The sequence below is a fragment of the Pelophylax lessonae genome, assembly GCF_965119305.1.
Source record: "Pelophylax lessonae genome assembly, chromosome: 1".
Classification (NCBI taxonomy): domain Eukaryota; kingdom Metazoa; phylum Chordata; class Amphibia; order Anura; family Ranidae; genus Pelophylax; species Pelophylax lessonae.
In genome coordinates, this window is record NC_138768.1 from 79161807 (window position 1) to 79182971 (window position 21165).

Here is a 21165-nt window from a genome sequence, read left to right on the forward strand (position 1 = left end):
TAGATAGATAGATAGATAGATAGATAGATAGATAGATAGATAGATAGAATGAAAACTTGTTTTTCTGTAGGCAAAAGGTTGCAGACATATCTTGAAAGGAGTATCACTGCTACATAAATTTGTTAAACAAACAAAAATAAAAGAAATTATAAACTAAAGATGATGTGAAGGATTCCAATTATTCTGTAAAAAGTTTGTCAAACTTTAAAACCCAACTGCAAGATCTTTTTCAGCTCTTAAGACACAGCTCCCAAAATACTAGGGGTTTTCATAAAGTTTCTGCACTTTTTCTTAACTCTATTTCTTAAAAATTTCAAAAACAAATTACATCACTTTTGTACATAGTCACCTTCCTTTGCGATGCATTTTTCCTAGTGTCGTACCAACTTTTTAATGCCATCGGCAAGAAATGTTTTTGGTTGAGAGCATAGCCACTGATGCACCGCTGCTTTCACATCATCATCACATGAAAATGTTCTTCCCCTTAAAGCTTCACTGAGTGGTACAAAAAAAGTGGAAATTAGATGGTGCTAAACCTGGACTATGAGCTGGGTGTTCCATAACCTCCCATTTAAACGACTCAGCGAGAGAGAACTTTACCCCATAGGGAGAGTAAAGCACACATACAGAGATGCATTTATGCTCCCCCCCACACCTTCTGCCCTCACCGTTTCCAACGAAAGCATAAAAAAGTGCGGAAACTTTTTGAATACCCCTAGTATATTCTTAATAAAACCGTTTCATTGATTTAGTAATCAGACGCTTACTTTTATAGACATACAGTAAGATATGGCTGTGATTTAAAGGCTTGTGCCCAGTGGAAGGATAAAACTATACAATCCACGGCACTTCTGACCTGGTATTCTGCTTTGTTTACAAACTACATTTACCATTAAAGTCCATGAGCAGCATCTTTTTTTTTTTTTTTTTGAGTTATTTTGATTTTCTTACAAAATGATTTTACATCTTCCAAGACAACCACTGTTATGGTGTAATGGCTAGTACAGATGCCTAGCATACCCAAAGTGAGGGGTACAAGTGAGTTCAATTTTATTTTCAAAATGTTTTAAGGAACGGATAATTTTTTTATTAGTAGTGTGTAATTTTTTTCAATTTAACAGAAATTAAAAGGGGTTGTAAATTCAAAAGGCTTTTTAGCTTAATGCATTCTATGCATTAAGATAAAAAGCCTTCTGTGTACAGCAGCCCCCCTAACATTTACCCGAGGTTTCTCTATGTCCAGCGATGTTCAAGAGTGTCTCAGCCCACCAAGACTCTCCCTCTGGATTGGCTGAGGCACAGCAGAGGCGCAATTGGCTCCCACTTCTGTCAAAGTCAGCTAGCCAATCAGGGGAGAGAGGGGGTGGGCCCAGGTCAAGACTCTGAATGTCTGAGTGTCTGAATGGACACAGGGAGCTGTAACTCTGCTCGGGTGCCCCCAAAGCAAACTGCTTGCTGTGAGGGCACTCAACAGGAGGGAGGGGCCAGGAGCACAGAACAGAAGAGGGACCCGAGAAGAGGAGTATCCGGGCTGTTCTGTGCAAATCCACTGCAACAGAGCAGGTAAGTAAAACATGTTTTTTATTTTTAAAGGAAAAAAAACAAGACTTTAAAATCACTTTAATATGAAAAATATAGGTTTATAATTTAAATTGGCTATGATTACTCTTGAACCCATGGGCATACATACATATATAAGGCAGCTACACTAACCATTACATGAGAGGAGTTAGAAAAAACATGGGATTTTTTGTACTTACCGTAAAATCCATTTCTCTGAGTTCATCGACGGACACAGAGCTCCATAAATCATAAATACTGGGTTATATTGCTTTCCTCCAGGAGTAGGAGTAGACAGAACAAAAAACACCTGGCTACTACCTCCATGGGCTGTCCTCAGCTGCTATAGAACACCCCTCTCTGCTCTAGGTAATCAGTTTAGTAGCAAGCAATATTCGAAGTATCAGAACTCTATAGAGGAGTGGGTGCTGTGTCCGTCAATGAACTCAGAGAAATGGATTTTACGGTAAGTACAAAAATCCCTATTTCTCTTTTGTTCATCGACGGACACAGCGCTCCATAAATCATAACTAGCGGGACGTCCAAAAGCAGTGCCAAAGGGATAATGAGGGGTGGGGAAAATAACCCAAGGCTAAACATAAAAGCCTTTAACTGGGTCACAGGCAACACTTCTAGGCAATCTCCACATTGTCCAGTTCAGTGAGATCTAGGCCCGGTACTCTTAAAGTCAAGCTGAGCACCACTGTGCCACGTAGCAGCAATTCAGGAAACAAAGTGATATGAATTGAAGAAAAAAAGAAGTCTGTGGTTAACACAGCAGAGCTGAGGAAAAGACATCCATCCTCCTAGGACACTAGCGAAAAACTGAGGAATGCTAGTAGTAGGAGGGGTTATACCCTGGGTTGGCCTACAGTTGTGGTTTACCAGTGCTGAATCCTCTTGCAGCAGCCAGTATAACTCAAAGATAAAGACTTCCTATTTTCCTCGATGAGCGAGAAAAAAAACGGAATTATTGTAAAATCTTACCGTAAAATTCCTTTCTCTGAGTCCTCCGACAGTCGCTGCCCACTCATACAGTCCTCACCAATGGGGTATTGACTTCATCTCCACAGGAGTAACTAGGCATAAGACTTGTTAAAAAACAAAGCATTTACATAGACACACCTATGGGAGCTGTCCCACTGGTCCAATATCCCCCCTGCATCAGCCATCCCAACTCAGTTTGGTAGCAAGCAGTTAAGACTATAAGAACCCCAAAGAGGGGCGGGGCGGCGACTGTCGGAGGACTCAGAGAAAGGAATTTTACAGTAAGATTTTACAAAAATTCAGTTTTCTCTTGCGTCCTCCGACAGTCGCCGTCCACTCATACAGTCCTCACCAATGGGGATGTCCCAAAGCAGTGTAGACATGAGGGGTGGGAAAAACGCAACCGTCAGAAAGGCAACGCAGTACCCACAACAGAAAGGAACCTTACATGAACAGAAAGGTAACCCTCAACAGGAGCAACAACCCAGAAAAGCAAATAACCAAGGGGGTGAACAACCCCAACAGCCAGGAACCCAAAATAAAACCAGGGTTCCCTTACGGCACTGCCGCACAGAGAACATTGCGGCCAAAGGAGGCATCCGCCAATGCCAGAACACCAATTTTGTAAAATTTTGAAAAGGTGTGCACTGACGACCAAGTCGCAGCCTTACACACCTGGGCCACCGAAGCCTGATGCCGGAGAGCCCAGGATGTACTCACCGCTCTGGTAGAGTGCGCCTTGACAGGGAAGGGGCGGAACCCGTTCCTTCAACGAATAGGCCTGAACAATTGTCTGTCTGATCCATTTTGAAATGGTCGCCGCAGACGCAGCCATACCCTTCCAAGGTCCCTCAGCAGGGGCGTAACTACAGGGGTTGCGATTGCTACCGGGCCCCATGCTCCAGGGGGCCCAGTAGCAAACCAGTGGGTGAACTTCCAGGATTGCAAAAGTCACACTTGCGACCGGGCCCTGGCATTGCACCACTGTGGGGAGGCCCCAAGATTGCAGGAAGGGAGCCCACTGCAGAACTTGTGAAAGGATCCTGCTGCAGGACCGTAATAAAAGGCCATGCAACGAGAATAAAGAGCCCCAGGATTAGTGGGAAGAGCCCTGGGCTTGAAGGGAAGGGCCCCGGCCAGGGATCTGGGGGGGCCCTTTATGGTTTCTTGCATCGGGGCCCTGAAGGCTCTAGTTACGCCTCTGTCCCTCAGGAAGGACAAAGAGGGAAACCGATTTTCGAAAGGATTCCGTGGACGACAGGTAAACCCTGATCGCCCGGACAACATCCAAAGAATGCAAGGCAGCCTCCTTGGGATGCTTAAGATTCGCACAAAGCGAATGTAAAACAATGTCCTCATTGAGGTGAAAATCCGAAACCACCTTTGGAAGAAAGGACGGGTTAGGTCGCAGGACCACCTTATCCCTATGAACCACCAGGTAAGGGGAGCGGCAAGACAACGCCGATAACTCCGACACTCTGCGAGCAGAAGTGATCGCTACCAGAAAGGCAACCTTTTTAGACAGCAGAGGCAACGAAATTTCCTTGATGTTTTCAAACGGGGAGCGTTGTAACGCGGACAGAACCAAGTTCAAGTCCCATGGAGTTAAGGGCTCCCTTCTAGGAGGGGCCAAGTGACGCACACCTTGGATGAAGGTGCGAATCAAGGAATTAGACGCCACAGGGCGCTGGAAAAGAACAGCCAGTGCAGATACCTGGCCCCTAATCGTGGACAACGCAAGGCGCTGGTCCACACCAGACTGGAGGAAAGCCAACGCTCTCGCCACCGAGTACGAACGAGGAGAAAAGCCCCTGGACTCACACCAGGCAAAATAAGCTTTCCATGTACGGTCATAAATCTTACCAGACGAGGCTTTCCTAGCCTTGATTAAAGTAGGAATGACCTCTGAGGAGAGACCCCTGTCTCTCAGGACCTGGCTTTCAACAGCCATGCCGTTAAAGCCAGCGACTGTAAAGCAGGATGGAAGATCGGTCCCTGAGACAGTAGATCTTCTCGCATCGGCAGCCGCCATGGAGGCTCGACGGCCAGGTGAGCGATGTCCGCGTACCAGGACCGGCGTGGCCAGTCCGGCGCCACCAGAATCACCAGTGTTTGTTCTGAGGCCAACCTGCGAAGGAACCTGGACAACAACTGAATCGGAGGAAAGGCATATATCAGATGATAGACAGAATACTGGCCACTTCCTGGGCCGCCTGGACACTCCTGGTGCCCCCTTGGTGGTTGATGTAAGCCACCGCAGTGGCATTGTCCGTCTGCACCCGTACAGGACGGCCCTGAAGACCATCCGACCAGTGAGGCAGGCAAAGCCTGATCGCTCTCAATTCCAATATGTTTATCGGAAGGGAGGATTCCTCCTCCGACCAAGTGCCCTGGGTAGAAAGGTTGCCCAGGACGCCACCCCAGCCCGACAGGCTGGCATCTGTGGTAATCACCGTCCACAGTAACGGCCGGAAGGATTTTCCTTCCGACACAGCTGGGGACTGAAGCCACCACAGGAGATGTCTTCTGGTTTGGCGACTCAGAGACACTCTCAGGTCCAAGGACTGAGGTAGTCTGTCCCACCTGGCCAGGATCTCCGCTTGGAGAGATCGCGTGTGAAACTGTGCAAATGGTATCGCCTCGAAGGCCGACACCATCAACCCCAGGGACCGCATGCAAGTCCTGAGTGACGAGGATTCGGTGTCCCTGAGGGACCTGACCTCGGACTGCAGGGTCCGGAGCTTGTTCTCCAGTAAGAACACCTTTGCTTGAGCAGAGTCCAGAACCATTCCCAAATATGGGAGACGAACCGATGGAGATAAGGTCGACTTCTGAACGTTGATGGTCCATCCGAACTCCTGGAGTGTCTGGACCGTGGTGGCCAGATCGTGCAACAGGCTCTGACTGGCACTCGATCTTAACAGGAGATCGTCCAGATATCCCAAGACCGCAATGCCCTGTGCCCGCAGCAGGCCCAGAACAGGCGCCAACACTTTGGTAAAGACCCTTGGAGCCGAAGCGAGACCGAATGGCAACGCCACAAACTGATAATGATCCTCCGCGATAGCGAAGCGGAGGTATCTCTGATGACCCTCGAAAATGGGGATGTGTAGATACGCATCTTTCAGGTCGATAGAGGGCAGGAATTCTCCTGGACTCAGGGAGGCTACCACCGAGCAGAGCGATTCCATGCGGAACTTCCGAACTCGCACGAAGCGGTTCAGAGCTTTTAAGTCCAAAATCGGACGCACCTTGCTCTCCTTTCTGGGAACAGTGAACAGATTTGAGTAAAACCCCCGAAACCTGTCCCGATGAGGCACCGGGACGATCACCCCCTGGGCGAGGAGGTCCTGTACCGCTTGATGCAGGTCTTGTAACCGCCCTGGAGTCAAATGAAGATTTGAGGGAAAGAATCTGTCCGCTGGCCGTGAAAGAAATTCGATCTTGTACCCCGATCGAATGATTTCCTGAACTCACCTGTCCAGAATTCGGAGCAGCCAAGGTTGGAGGAAACCGCGCAAACGTCCCCCCACCCCTGAAATGGCGCCCCTTCAGGCAGAGGCGGACTGAACCGCCGCACCAGCGTGGCCGGATTTTGGTTTGCCGGCCCAGGGCTTTCTCTGGCCACCCTGGCCCTTGAAGGGTTTACCCTTGTTCTGTGCCTTGAAGGCACGAAAGGACCCCTGATTTGGTTTAAAGGCGGGACCCCGATTGCCGCAGAAAAACTTGCCCTTAGGATTCTTAGGATTCTGGGGCAGCAGAGTGCTCTTGCCCCCAGTGACTCCTTTAACCAATACATCCAAGGAGTCTCCAAAAAGGCGAGACCCCGCATAAGGAATGTCAGCCACCGTCTTTCTGGACTTCTGGTCAGCCGACCAGCTTTTCAAAAAGATCAGTCGACAGTTAAGCACCGCGACACTGGACAGGCGCGCAGCTAACGGGGCCTCATTTTAGGCCGCATCACACAAATACATGACCACTTGATAAACCTGGTCCACCATCTCCAAGGTAGTAGGGGGAGCAGAATCAGCCACGAGGGTGCGTCTTATCACCTTGGTCCAATCCGGTTTTAGCATGGAACCCGCCACCATGTAAGCATGGCGGGCAAGTGATTCCAGCCTCCTATCCGTAGGATCCCTAAATACCGGAGAATCTTCGGTGGGAACCAGAGTAGCCTTGTTCAATCTGGCCACAGTGTGATCCACTTGAGGAGCCACACACCAGCGCCAAACCGTAGGAGACGCAAAAGGGTAAAGAAGTTGAAACCTTTTTGGCACCGTGAAGGTGTGTTTTAAACTGCACCATTGCTCATTCACTGAGGGCACAATGCCCGGAGGATTGGGCTCATCCTCTAAATGTAGTGTTTCTTTCACGGCAAGAATCAGCGCATCCATAGCTGCGCGTTCTTCGGGCGTCCCGGGGGGGGAATCATCCACCCCTGCAACCTCCGCCTCCCCCTCAGACTGAGAAGAGCGAGACCCTTCAAGGGGTACGCTGCCTACAGTAACCATGTCACATTCAGAATCAGAAGAAAAAGAAATCCTAGGCCTTTTTCTAGCAGCACGTTCAGTCATCAACACATCCATTTTGGACACCAAAGTCGCCACTACTGCAGCCAAATTAGTCAGGGCAGAGGATTCAGTGGAACCTGAATCCCCCACCATGGGTGGAGGGAAATTGCTGTCCTGTGATTCCATTGCAAAAAAATATATATATATTTTTTTGGTACTGGCCCATTAAGCGCGCCGCGGACCCCCGCAGCACACCGCTACAAAGACTGTGGAACACAGACCCCCTGCAGGGACAAACTGAAAGCCAGGAAGATTGTACAAGGGAGTAAAAGAAGGACAGCAGAACAGAGCCCCACACGTGTGTTACCACCGCTGTCGGTCGCTCCTGAGTGAAAGAAGTGATGTCACCGCCAGAGACTGAACTGAGGCTGCAGGCTAAGGGAAAATGGTTGCCTATAGAGAGTAATGGGAGGCTTCGGTAAAATGGTCGCCGACATGTGCTCGGAACGATCGTTTGCCACACACAAGATGGCGCAGCAAGGCGCCAAAATACATTACATATTATGCTGTATAAGCGCCCATAGTGACCCCTATCTCTCGACACCTGACTTTCAACGGCCATGCCGTTAAAGCCAGCAACTGTAAAGCAGGATGGAAACAACAGATCTTCCATGAGAGGAAGCCTCCAAGGAGTCTTGGTGGGCAATCTTATGAGGTCTGCGTACCAAGACCGACGAGGCCAGTCTGGAGCCACCAGAATGATCAGAATGTTTTCCACCTGTATCCTGTGCAGAAGACGCGGCAGAAGTTTTAACGGCGGAAATGCATAAATCAGCCAATACTGACCCCAAGGCGTCTGTGGAGTCGGCCAGAGGATCTCCATACCTGGTTACGAATCTCTGCAGCAAACAAAAAAAAATTCTCCTGTGCTCGGGTGGTATGTAATGAAGGATAAGGGATCTTATATGGTCTTGATTCACCACTCAAGGTCTTGCTGCCCCCTCAGGACCAAGTGTATCCAAAATGTACTGAAAGACAACAAAAAAAAAAAAGAAGGGCGCACCGAACTCATGCATTACCACTATAAAAGATTTATTAATCCAAAGACAACACACATTATACTCACATACAAGTGATGATATAGCACATAAAAGGCATTGGAAACGGTTATCTCCAAGGTAACCAGGGAACCCCGGTACTGGATGACGTGCTGGTGTCAGCAACTATATGGCTGGGCTGACGCATTTGGAGGGAGGACCTTTTTCCTCAGAGCCAGAAAGTGCTACTGAACTGTTGTTCCATTCACAAGGTGTTAAGTAGTTGGCTAGCACGCCCCCCACAAACTGTCCTGCCCCACAAGGAGCAAGGAACAGCTATGTGAGTGGTAAAGGCCATCAAGTTGCCGGGGCAGCACACCATACTAAATTGCATGCAACAACAGCCACAATCTACACCAATTGTAAATAACAACATTAGCAGCATAAGTTAAAGCAATCATATAATACCATAGACTGAGAGTAAAATAATTAAATACATTAATAATCTCATTTCTTTTAAAAACATATCAATATGATACACAATCAACAGCAATAAATACGTGTATATGCAAATACATTAAAGTTGATAAAAGAACACATATGAGTTGATAAAAATACACATCTAACCCAAGACCTTATTATATGTTAATGGAAATAATCACCAAGTGGCACAGTTGTTATGGATGTGAGGGGGGAGTATAGGAGGCAAGTATAAATGTAGCTAGTAGCGTGGCTCCTATGTGCTGCAACCTTAAATTCTTCTGTTTAATGTATAATATGCCGATCAGGATCAATGTAGTGGCATCAGGGCCAGTGACCAATAGGCCGACTGCATAGCTGGCCGCTAGGTCTCAGCTTGGACCGCACGCCAGCCGCTGTACCAGGAAGTGCGGGTGGAACTGCATTCCACCACCCGTAGCGTCACATCCGGGCACAGAACGGTATCACTTCTTGTTTCATCCAGGCCTCAATTATATTATTGAGGCATTATATATTATTTGTATTATATGATTGCTTTAACTTATGCGAATGTTATTTACAATTGGTGTAGATTGTGGCCAATGGTGCATGCAATTCAGTATGCTGTGCTGCCCCGGCAACTTGATGGCCTCTACCACTCACATAGCTGTCCCTTGCGCCTTGTGGGGTGGGACGGTTTGTGGGGGGCGGTACTAGCCAACTACTTAACACCTTGTGAATGGAGCAACAGTTCAGTAGTAGTTTTTAGCTCTGAGGAAGAGGGTCCTTCCTCGAAACGCATCAGCCCAGCCATATAGTTGCTGACACCAGCACGTCATCCAGTACAGGGGTTCCCTGGTTACCTTGGAGACGACCGGTTCCATTATCTTTTATGTGCTATATCATCACTCGTTTGTGAGTATATTGTATGTCGTCTTTGGATTAATAAACCTGTTTTAGTGGTAATGCACAAGGTTGGTGCGCCCTTCTTTTTTTGTTGTTGTCTTTCAGTACGAATCTCTGCACCTTCTTGTTGAGGCGGGAGGCAAACAGATCGACTTCGGGTGTTCCCCACCAAACACACAGTAGGTAAAACACCTTCGGGTATAGGGACCACTCCTCTTGATCCAACACCTGACAACTCAGGTAATCTGCCTGTCAGTTTTCCACACCTGGGATGTGTACAGCAGAGAGGGCTGGAACAAATATTTCTGCCCAAGTCAGAATCTTGGCCACCTCCTTGGCCGCCATGACACTCCTGGTGCCTCCCTGGTGATTGATGTAAGCCACAGTCGTGGCGTTGTCTGATTGAACCCGAACAGGACAATCGTATAGGCAAGTCATCCAATGACTCAGACAAAGTTTATCCGAGGTGAGGAAAACCCTCGCCAAGACTGAATCCAGAGTCAGGCCTAGGTACTCCAGTCTCAGGACCGGAGTAAATGCAGATTTTTTTAAATTGATGTTCCAACCGAACTCTTGTAGAGTTCAGGCAGTGACCTCCAGATTCTCCAACAGAACCAAATGAGAGACCGCTCTCAACAGGAGATCGTCCAGGTATCCCAGTACCGCAATCCCCTTCTGGCGCAGCAATACTAACACTGAAGCCAGAACCTTGGTAAACACCCTGGGAGCGCAGACGAGACCAAAGGGTGACGCCACAAATTGATAATGCTGCTCCGCTACCGCAAAGCGAAGAAACCGCTGGTTTCCAGCGTAGGTAGGGATGTCCACTACCGTACGGATAGACTCCATCTGAAACCTCTGTACCCGCACAAAGCGGTTCAGGGCTTTGAGATCTAGGATGGGGTGCACCTTGCCTTCTTTTCTGGGCACGGTCAACAGGTTTGAATAAAACCCCTGAAAGTGTTCTGAAGCTGGAACCAGCACAATCACACTTCGCGACAGCAATTTGTGTTCCGCTTCTTTCAAGTCCCTTAACCTGGCTAGGGACAATAGAAGAATGGATGGGAAGAACCTGTCTCGTGGATGAGACTGGAATTCGATTTTTTTTATCCGAAATGGATCAATTCGTGAACCCATTTGTCTGGAATCAAGGAAGTCCAGGGTTCCCGGAAGAGTCGAAGACATCCCCCCACCCCAGACTCGGGTGTGGGCGCCCCCTTCATGCAGACGAGGGCTGTTCTGCGGGTCCGAATTAGCTGCCCTTGGACTTACCGGGCCATGGCTTCTTGGACCCCCCCCCAAACGGTTTACCTTTTTCCTGTGCCCCGGAGACGTTTATGAGCAGTAAAGGAAGGCCCCCAGCCTAGAGCGCGGCACCTTGCCTTTATAGGATTGGGGCAGATTAGTGCTCTTACCCCCCGGTGATACCTTTGATCAACTTGTCCAGGGAGGCTCCAAATAGCTTGTTCCCTGTAAAAAGGGAGATCAGCAAAAGCTATTTTAGAAGCCTGGTCAGCCAACCAGCATTTCAACCATATCAGGCGTCTAATAGCAACCCCCACTGCTGAGGTCCTGGCCACCAATAAGACCAAGTCCAGGGACGTATCACACATGAACACCAGGGTTTGGACCAACTGGTCTAACAGTTCCAGAACTGCAGGGGGAAGCGGTGTAGTTTTTAAGTTACTCTTAGCAACTTCCCCCATTCAGTAGCAGTCTGTGCTATGAGAACGTTCACAAAGTTAGCTTTTAACATATGAACTGTCACCACATGTACATGGCGGGATAAGGATTCCACCCGTCTATCCATGGGATTCGAAAAGGTCGGCGACTCTTCCATCGGCACCAGAATCGCTGTATTCAACCTGGCCACCGGGGAATCCACCTTCGGTGATATAGCCCACCTGATATCCACCGCCGTCGCAAAGGGATAACGGAATGCAAAACGCGCACCATCAGCATGTGCTTAATGCGTCGCCATTGTTCATCCACAATGGAGTGAAACAAGTCAGGACAAGGAAATACTTTACCTGATTTGCAATATTTGCGGGAGCCAAAAGACACCTGCGTACCTGACGCTGTGGGTTCATCAGCCATTTTAAGAGTTTTCTGCACAGAAAGCCATCAAATTTTCCACCAAGGTCCATTCTCATTAGAATTTGAAGACACCGACCCCTCAGGGTAGTCTGCATCTGTGGCAACCATATCTGTGTCAGAATTCGAAGATCCTGCAGATGGAGGGGAGAATGAAGGACGTTTGTGGCTAGCAGCACCAGAACAAACCGACTGCACTTTTGACATCAGGCTTTGCAGAAAAAAATGCAATCTCTGGCTGCAACTGTGAGCCGGAGGGTCCCGCAGCCATTTCCAGGGGGTCTGCCGGGGATATTTTATCCTGGGACTCCAACAAAATAAAAAACCCTACTGTTATGAAGAACAGAGACTGCGTCCGTCAATGAACAATAGAGAAACCTGAGCAATGTCTAAATATATCAGAGCAGGAGAGGGAAACATACAGGGGACCCCCAGAAACTTTACCAGATAAAAACATGCAGTCCTGGTCAGTGTCAAAACTAAAGTAACACAGAAGAAATAGGTAGAGGAAGCAACTCTGCCTCAAGCATAGTAAAAAAAATGTGCTGCATGCCAGTCCCGCCTCCGGACCACAAGAAAATGGCTGCTATACATTCTCAATGGGGAATTTCAGAAAATGGCCGCCCATACAAATTAATGGGAACACAGAGGTCATGAACCACGGCAAAATGGCGCCCCCCAAATGCGCGCCATGCAGGCTCCGGGACCCCTACAGGGGTCCCAGAACAAAAGGCAACTAAGGTTCCCCACTCAAGGACCCCCCCGGACGATCCATCCCCCACAAATAAGTGCCTGAAAACCGGCCTTATTAAATCCCCCCCCCCCCACGAAGAAAACCCAAAAAGGGGGGGGGGAGCAAAGGGTAGGCTAGTTAGGCTTCCAGGGTGCCAGGGAACTGAGGGAGCCCCTAAGGTCCAACCATTCCAGGGAGGGGCCCGTGCCCACCCAGTGACCTTCAGGGGTAGTGGGGGGACATGTTACTCACCATACCGTGGTACCAAGCGGGAACCACTCCGAAATAGATCACCTCCCACCCAGGATGGGGTTGCTGTTAGCCAAGGGGAGGCTGCGACTCAGGACGTTCCAGGTCGTCTGCTTCCCAGCGAGATGATCCACTCGAAGGCTCTTCCCCATCCATCGGGGCACTGTGCTGGCGAGGCCTAGTACTGAACTGTTTTCCATTTATGAACTATAACCTGCTCACGCTCGCAGGCCAGGCTGGGAGACCTTAAGGATCTAGATTATCCAGTGCGAAAAGCCGGCTGTTGCTTGTAGTTCCTCTTGATCTTGCTCCTCAGGAACTAACTAGAAAAATTAAAAAAAAATCAAACTTTCCCTGTTACAACCAAGACCGAAGTCCCAGCAGGGAGCTAGGTCCTATCCCTGTCACTAGGCAGAACAAACTTTTGAGTATAGCAGAGTCTGAGGGGTTATGCCAGCTGGGACAGCCCCTATAGGCATGGACAAGCCTTTTTTCCGCCTAGTGCCTATCCCTAGTGGTAGTAGTATATGATTAAGCAGAGCTGCGTCTGTCGATTAACAATAAAGAAATTACTAGACTAACTAGCCAACTTGTCTTAAAAATGTTTGAGTGGAAAAAAAACTAGACAGTTTAGATGGACTTTAACCCATTATAAAGCAAACCTGTGCCTAAGATTGAAAGGGACATTGCCATTGCTAGCCTCCTTCTAAAAATGCTAGGTGCTTGACTGTTAGCTGATCTTCTAACTTTAGTACTCAGACAATGACTAAGCAAAAGTATACACAGTAGGACAGTCAAATCACTTTCAGGAGTCCTTACCATCAAAATTATTCTAGGTTAGTGACTTGCTGAAATAAAGTAAGAGGATCGGCACAACATTCAAACAAGAAGCATTTGATTTGTAGAATGAGAAGTCAGCAATGACGGTCCACATGTTTCTCCTTCAAAAAATATTCTTTCTTAATATGAAGTTGTCCTTTAAATGTCTGCACTTACCAGGTAGGGTTTTTCCAAAAGCCATACAGATGTGAGAATAGCAGCAGATGAGGTCTTGACGCGTATCGCGGTGTTGGATCCAACATGGCACAGTTCTGCTTTGCTTCTGCTATAGAACAATCTGCGGTCAGACCAGCGGATCATCCACTCCACCAGCTTGATTTCATTGCTGTATTTGGCCTGAAGCTCAGCTCCTAGCTCTTCACTAGGTTTGCAGTGTTTGTTCTTAATGAGGCTGTAGTTGTTATGTTCAAACGTGTATCCAGAAAAAGTCAAATTATAGTCATCTTCGTGGCATTTTTGTGCTCTTTGATCCTGTAAGCCAAACAACCCGTTTTTGACAGAGCATGATCTATTCTTATGAAAGTACTTTTCAGCCGAGGACAATGGCTTCCCCAGCATCACCGTTGAACATAAGACCGGAGATGGCTCGGTTGTGCCTTGAGTTTGAACTAGTGTGCTGTCCACAACAGGGTCATTCTGGGGTTCTGCATTAACTTTGTAGCAGGAACCAGCTCTAAAGACACTTTTTATCTCAGGCCGTCCCAGCTTGCGTTTTAGTGTAGTATGAACATCGAATGCAAGGGAGTTGAGCTCGTGTTCTCGAAGATGCTGAGCGAAGGAAGTGAGGAAAGGAACCCCAGGTTCAGTGCTATGAAGCAAGTCCCTCTCCAGAAGATAGCTAAGAAAGAGATCCAGGAAGTTGATGTACTCTTCATCATCACACTCAAACTCCCAGGTGCCAACTTTAGGTGCAGTGCGCCCATTCTCAATGGGCATCTCATTTCTCGCTTTTATTTTTTCTCTACTGACTTTGTCTGACATTCCACTGAGCACGGGTTTACTGAGCGGGGTGTGCCACTCTGCTCTGCAAAAGAGGATTAACACATACTGAAAACAAAACGATAACCCAACTAAATAAAAAATTAAGGTACACTCCATCCAAAAAATTGAAATTTTGATTTACCGTAAAATCCATTTCTCTGATGTTCATTGACGGACGCAGCTCTTCATCTTAAGGACTGTAGGGTTATGCTGCCCCCTACAGGAGTAAGACACTAGGCAGAGAAAAAGTTGAGCATGCCTATGTGGCAGTCCCTGAGGGTATACTCCCACTTCCTGCTATAAGAGGCCAACGGACATTGAAAGAAAAATCACCAAGACCGAGACCTGACCATTGATGGTACTCAAGGCCAAACGTTGCTCAACTCCTCGCTGGAAGAAAGCCAATATTCGAGTAACCGAAATAGAGCGGGGGTAAACCCCAAGAGACTCACACCACGCAATGTACGCCTTCCAAGTACGATGGTAAATCTTCCTGGGAGTAGATTTTCAAGCTTTTAAAAGCGTAGGAATCACCAAATCGGACAACTCTCTATCCTTCAGCGCCTGGCTTTCAACAGCCAAGCCGTCAAAGCCAGCGACTGTAAAGCAGGATGGAAGATCGGTCCTTGAGACAGAAGATCTTCCCTGAGAGGTAGTCTCCAAGGAACATCGGTGACCAGCCATACCAGATCGGCGAAGCCAGTCTGGAGCCACTAGAATGACAGGAATCCCTTCTGCCTCGATCCTGCGCAGCAGTCGGGGCACAACATTGAGAGGAGGAAAGGAGGAAAGATGATAATGACTCAAGGCAGCCACTAGGGCATCTGTGGTGTCAGCTAGAGGGCACGGAGACCGTGCCACAAACCTCTGAACTTTCCTGTTGAGGTGAGAGGCCAACAGGTCCACCTCGGGAGTCCCCCACCGGAGACACAACTGACTGCACACCTCCGGATGAAATGACCATTCTTCTTGATCCAACGACTTCGTGGACGGGACTAGAGCAGACGTCTGAAGATTCAGAATCCAACCAAACTCTCTCAGCATTTTCAGAATGATCTGCAAGTTGGCCAACAGAGCAGTCGAAAAACTCTGCTCGCAAAAGCAGATCGTCCAGGTACCCCAGTATCGCGATCCCCCGCTGACGCAGTAATGCTATAACCGGGGCCAGCACTTTTGTGAAGACCCGAGGAGCAGAGGGAGACCAAAGGGTAGCGCCACATATTGATAAAGCTCCTCGCCCACGGCAAATCAGAGGGTGCGCTGATCGACGATACTAATGGGGTTGTAAAGGTAAGCGTCCTTGATGTCGATGGATGCAAGAAAGTCCCCCAGATGTAGGGATGCTACCACCTAGCAAATGGACTCCATTAAAAACTTCTGTACCCGAACAAAACAGTTCAGCACCTTGAGGTCCAGAATTTGACGCACCTTGCACTCCTTCCTGGGAACTGTAAACAGGTTTGAATAGAAACCTTGAAAGCGCTTTAAGTCCCTCCAATCACTCCGATCTCAACCCACCATTGGTCCCACTCTCCGAATTTGCCACTATCTGCCAAAACCCTACATCTTGCCCTCAATCCATCAATCTGCACCCGCACTCAGGAGACAAACTACAAGCTACTAACACCCTGGTACTACACCCCAACAGCTCTCCGCTGATACTTCCCCGATGCTTCAGACCGCTGCAGGATATGTTGAGAGGAGCCTGGGACCATGCTCCACATTTTGTGGAGCTGCCCAAAGCTTAAACAATACTGGATGGCTGTGAGACAAATTACACAAAAATTAACAGACTCCCCATTTCCAGACGACCCCGCCTTCTTTCAACTACACTGCTCACAAATCTCCTGCACAAAATACAAGAAATTATTTCTGCACCACCTCCTTAATGCTGCCAAGGCCTGTATTAGTTTATGTAGGAAGAGCACCAATCCTCCCTCTGTTGCTATGTGGCTTAATAAAGTCAAATCGGTGGAAGCCCTAGAAGACCAGGTACTGATGGCCAAGAGCAGGAGAGAACAGTATATCAAAACCTGGTCTTACTAGAACCTGTTCATACTCTCTGATGAGAGGAATGTCCTTCTAGACAGGTAGTCTGATAGCAGAGGGCCTCTCCCCCCTCTTCTACTCATCCACAACAGATGGAACTCTATTTATTGTCCAGCCCACACAAATAATAACTTACTCACCACCCCCCCCCCCCCAATATTTTTCTCTCTCTCTTCCCTTCCTTCCTTTCTCCCTTCCATCCCCACCATACCCCACTAAAATATCACTGATGTATATAAAAACCTCCGATTCTGGAATTGTGATACCTCAAAACAATCTTCACACACCAGAAATTTTCCAGCTTGTGCCATGTTATCTTGAAGATACCTACCACAACGACAATAATGTCTATTAACATTTGTCTGTATAACTTCTTGTTTGTACAAATACATTTGAATGCTTTATCTTTAATTGCTACACATACAAAATAAGATTTTTGTAAGATATTACCATAAAATCTTTTTCTCTGATGTCCATTGACATATGCAGCCTCATCTTCATGAGCTGCGTGGGTTATGCTGCCATATGCAGAAGTAGTCTAGGCAGTATGTTAGTACAAAATTTTTACATATACACGCCCACGGGGCTGTCCCTCCAGACATAACCCTCACAGACACAGCCCAGCATATCAGTTAAGTTGCAAGCAGTGAAGAGAAAAGAAAAAAAATATCCTTCAGAGGGGCGGGTGCTGCGTCTGTCAATGTACATCAGAGAAAAAGATTTTACGGCAAGATCTTACAAAAATCGTAATTTATCTACTGTCCACTGACAGACGCAGCCTCATCTTCATGAGCTGTGTGGGATGACCTAAAGCAGTATAGGCATGAGGAGTGGGAAAAACGCAACCCACTCTAAAGGCTAAACAGAAAGCAACGTAAACTCTAAAGGCTAAACCTAGCCAACTGGGTAACATGAAGCTCAACCAAAACAACATGAGCTCCCCCAGGTTAAAGACCCACTAAGAGAATAAGAAAAAAACAAACAAACATTCTCATGAAACACCAGCCTGCAAAACCTTGCGGCCAAAAGAGGCATCCGAAGAAGCCAACAAATCCACCTTGTAAAATTTGGTAAAGGTGTGCACAGACGACCAAGTCGCTGCCTTACAATCCTGTACGACCGAGGCCTGATGGCGAAAAGCCCAAAAGGCACTCAACGCTCTAGCAGAATGAGCCTTCACAGGGAAAGAAGGAACCTGACCCTTGAGCGAATAAGCTGGAACAACCGTCTGCCTGATCAATCTCGAAATGGTCGCAGCGGACGCAGCCAAACCTTTGCGAGGACCGTCCGGAAGGACAAAGAGAGTCTAAAGGACTTATTGCCCGAACCACATCCAGAGAGTGCAAGGCAATTTCCTTGGGATGTTTAGGCTTAGGACATAAGGAAGGCAACACAATGTCTTCATTAATGTGAAAATCCAACACCACCTTAGGGAGAAAAGACAGTTTTGGCCGGAGGACCACTTTATCCCTGTGGACCACCAAATAAGGCGAACGACAGGATAGTGCCGCCAACTCAGAGACTCTGCGAGCAGAAGTAATAGCCACTAGGAAGGCAACCTTCTGTGACAAGGAAAGCAGAGAAATCTCCCTGATATTTTCAAAGAGAGGCTTTTGAAGAACAGACAAAACCAGATTGAGATCCCACGGTGATAACGGGGATCTCCTCGGAGGAGCCAGATGACGCACCCCCTGGACGAAAGTGCAAATCCAGCTATTAGTGGCCAACGGACGTTGGAAGTAAACAGCCAAGGCCGACACCTGGCCCTTGATAGTACCCAACACCAAGCGCTGCTCAACTGCTTTTTGTAAAAAGGCCAAAACCCTAGCTATAGAGACAAGCGAGGGTGCAGCTGCAGCAATTCACACCATGAAATGTACGATTTCCATGTGCGATGATAGATCTTCCTGGAAGTCGACTTCCTGGCCTGCAAAAGGGTAGAAATCACTGAGTCAGACAGATCTCTATCCCTCAACACCTTTCTTTCAACAGCCAAGTCGTTAAAGCTAGTGACCGTAAAGCAGGATGGAAGATCAGTCCTTGAGACAGTAGCTCTTCCCACATAGGAAGTCTCCATGGAGGGTCTACGACCCTTTGTACAAGGTCTGCATACCAAGACGGCCGAGGCCAGTCTGGTGCCACCAGAACAACCGGAATGCATTCCATCGCCACCTGGCGAAGAAACCCCGGCAGGAGTACGAGCAGAGGGAAGGCATAAATCAGACGATACTGGCTTCAAGGAGCCACCAGAGCGTCTGTGGTGTCGGCCAGAGGATCCCGAGACCTGGCCTCAAACCGCTGAACTTTCCTGTTGAGGCGAGACGCAAACAGATCCACCTCCGGAGTCCCCGTAACGGGCACACAGGAGATGAAACACCTCCGGATGAAGGGACCATTCCTCGTGATCCAACACCTGACTCCTCAGGTAATCCGCTTGCTAGTTCTCCACCCCTGGAATGTGGACTGCGGAAAGAGCCGGGACATTTTGTTCCGCCCAAAACAGAATCTTGGCCACCTCCTTGCCTGCCAGGACACTCTTGGTGCCCCCTTTGATGATTGATGTAAGCCACGGCCGTGGCATTGTACTCTTTATCATTGGCACTGTATCCGAACTGGAGAGCCGCGTAGCCGACCCATCCAGTGAAGCAGGCAGAGCTTGATCGTTCTCAGCTCCAGAATATTGATCAGCAAAGACGACTCTTCCTGACAGGCTGGCGTCAGTGGTGACCACCATCCAAAATACCGGCAGGAAGGACTTGCCCTGGCAGAGGGCAGGTGACCGAAGCCACCAAGAAAGAGACGACTTTGTAAGATGGCTCAAGCGAATCTTCTGGTCCAGTGACCGAGGATCTCTGTTCCATTTTGCCAGAATTTTGTTTTGCAAAGGCCTAGAATGAGACTGAGAAAATGGGACTGCTTCGAAGATCGAAACCATCAGAACCAGGGCCTCATGCAAGCCCGCAAGGAGGACTGATCAGTCGCCAACAGCAACCTGACTGCTTTTTGCAGCTTCTGAAGTTTGTCCAGGGGGAGAAAGACCCTCGCTAGAGCAGAGTCAAGAGTCACCCGTACTGATGGCGTCAGAGCAGATGTTCTGTGATTTTGTTTTTGTTCAGTCTGCTGGTTAAATGAAAAAAAAAACTCACAGTGTATACCACCCAGCTTTAACTATGAACTGTGAAAGTCAAGGGAGGGCAAAGGACTGGTCGTCAGAATTGCATATACACTCCTTGCAGCTGATCTCTTTCCCACTACTGACTTGCTATGCCTTGTTCTACATTGGGTCGCTGTGTAAAGGCACCATCTTGGATGGGGAGCAGGGCGTTGTTTCCTGATATTAGAGCTGCTCCCTTGATGACTGGTCTAGAAATGATCAAAAAGCAACAAGAGTGGAAGAAGCATACACAGAATGAATGAAGCAGAAAGAATGAAGATCAATGTACAGCATGTCCAAGTACAGCTTCTTCTCCCGCAAAGACAACCATGAACAGAACAGTGGTAACATCACTAAATCTAACCAGCAGTTGAGGCAAGTCCTCAATCTCATCCTCCTCCTCCGCAGCTAAAGATGAATTGACTGAATGAACGGGAAGCATTGTGTACAGTAAAGGAAAAATGTTTATACTTACCTAATCTAAGGGTACTCTGGACCGGTCACGTGATCTCCCCAGCGGCTGGCTTCAGGGGAGAGGCGAGATTGCTGACAACTGCTGCAGAACCCATGCAGTGATGCCACCCATAGACTTACCATTGAGTATCCATTGTTAACTGTTCCTCCTCTCCCCTGAAGTCGCCGCTGGGAGCCGATCATGTGACCGTACTCTGGCACCTTTAGATTAAGTATGTATAAGCATCTTTCCTTTACAGGGTAACTATTATAGGGCTATAGGGCTTAGAATGCGGGTGGGAGCAGATTTAAGATTAATTAGGTTTTGACTGGACTTCTACTTTAAAGTCACAACAGGGAGAGCACCCTAGTATGTAAAGTTGGCTTGTTAGTTAGATCTACTTCATGTAGACAATGTCTTCGAAGAATCTGTATGTTCTCTCTGTAAAAGATTACAAAAAATGCCAGCAACACACTTGAACGAAAGAGCATTTCTTTAATTTATCCAACCAAGAGTATTAGTGTTTTGCATGCTTTTACACATGACTTTGAACTTGAGGAGAATGAGTTGCTGTGCACCCCACAGTGATCAGTGATTGAAGATAAGCTATTCAGTAATTTAATTTTCTCCCTGTGTTTGCGACAGCTTTCTCTGGGAGCTCCAGACTCCTCTCACTGGCTCCCACCCAAATTGTACCTGGAACGCACATACGATTATAAGAATGGTTTTCATTTTTCTGTAAAGGGCTCTGGACTGTAAATGCTATATATGAGTAAAATACATTAATAAAACATGTTTGAGGTGTATCCTCAGTACCTGTCCTCTGCAGCACTGCTACGGAAGGTGTCAGACAAGGTGTCTGTGTCACTGTAAATCTTGCCAAGGTCAGTGAGCGTGCTCCTGCTGAGACTGGTACCCAGCGAATATTTGTCATAGCAATGCGACTCATCTTCTGTATTCTCATCCAGAGCTGGTTCCCAAACATGCATCTCCACTGGGCCGATGTTCCTCTGTACACGTCTGAGAGCTTTCACTCGCACCCTCTGCACATTATGAGTTACAACAGACATCATTTCTTCCCCTTCCAGTCCTGTACAAACAAAATAATATGTCAATCTCCTGGTCCTCCTTTTCACTCAGAGGTTCTTCCA

General features: G+C 47.8%; 1 protein-coding gene across 1 annotated transcript in view; it reads right to left on the minus strand.

Moving 5' to 3' along the window:
- Window positions 1–21165, minus strand: part of CPLANE1 (ciliogenesis and planar polarity effector complex subunit 1) — a 383258-nt gene that overhangs the window by 223961 nt on the left and 138132 nt on the right. The window contains exons 25-26 of the mRNA XM_082255738.1: window positions 20831–21104; window positions 13533–14400 (exon numbers count right to left, since the gene is read on the minus strand). Coding sequence (XP_082111864.1) covers window positions 13533–14400; window positions 20831–21104 — 1142 coding nt within the window. The remainder of the gene's footprint in view (window positions 1–13532; window positions 14401–20830; window positions 21105–21165) is intronic.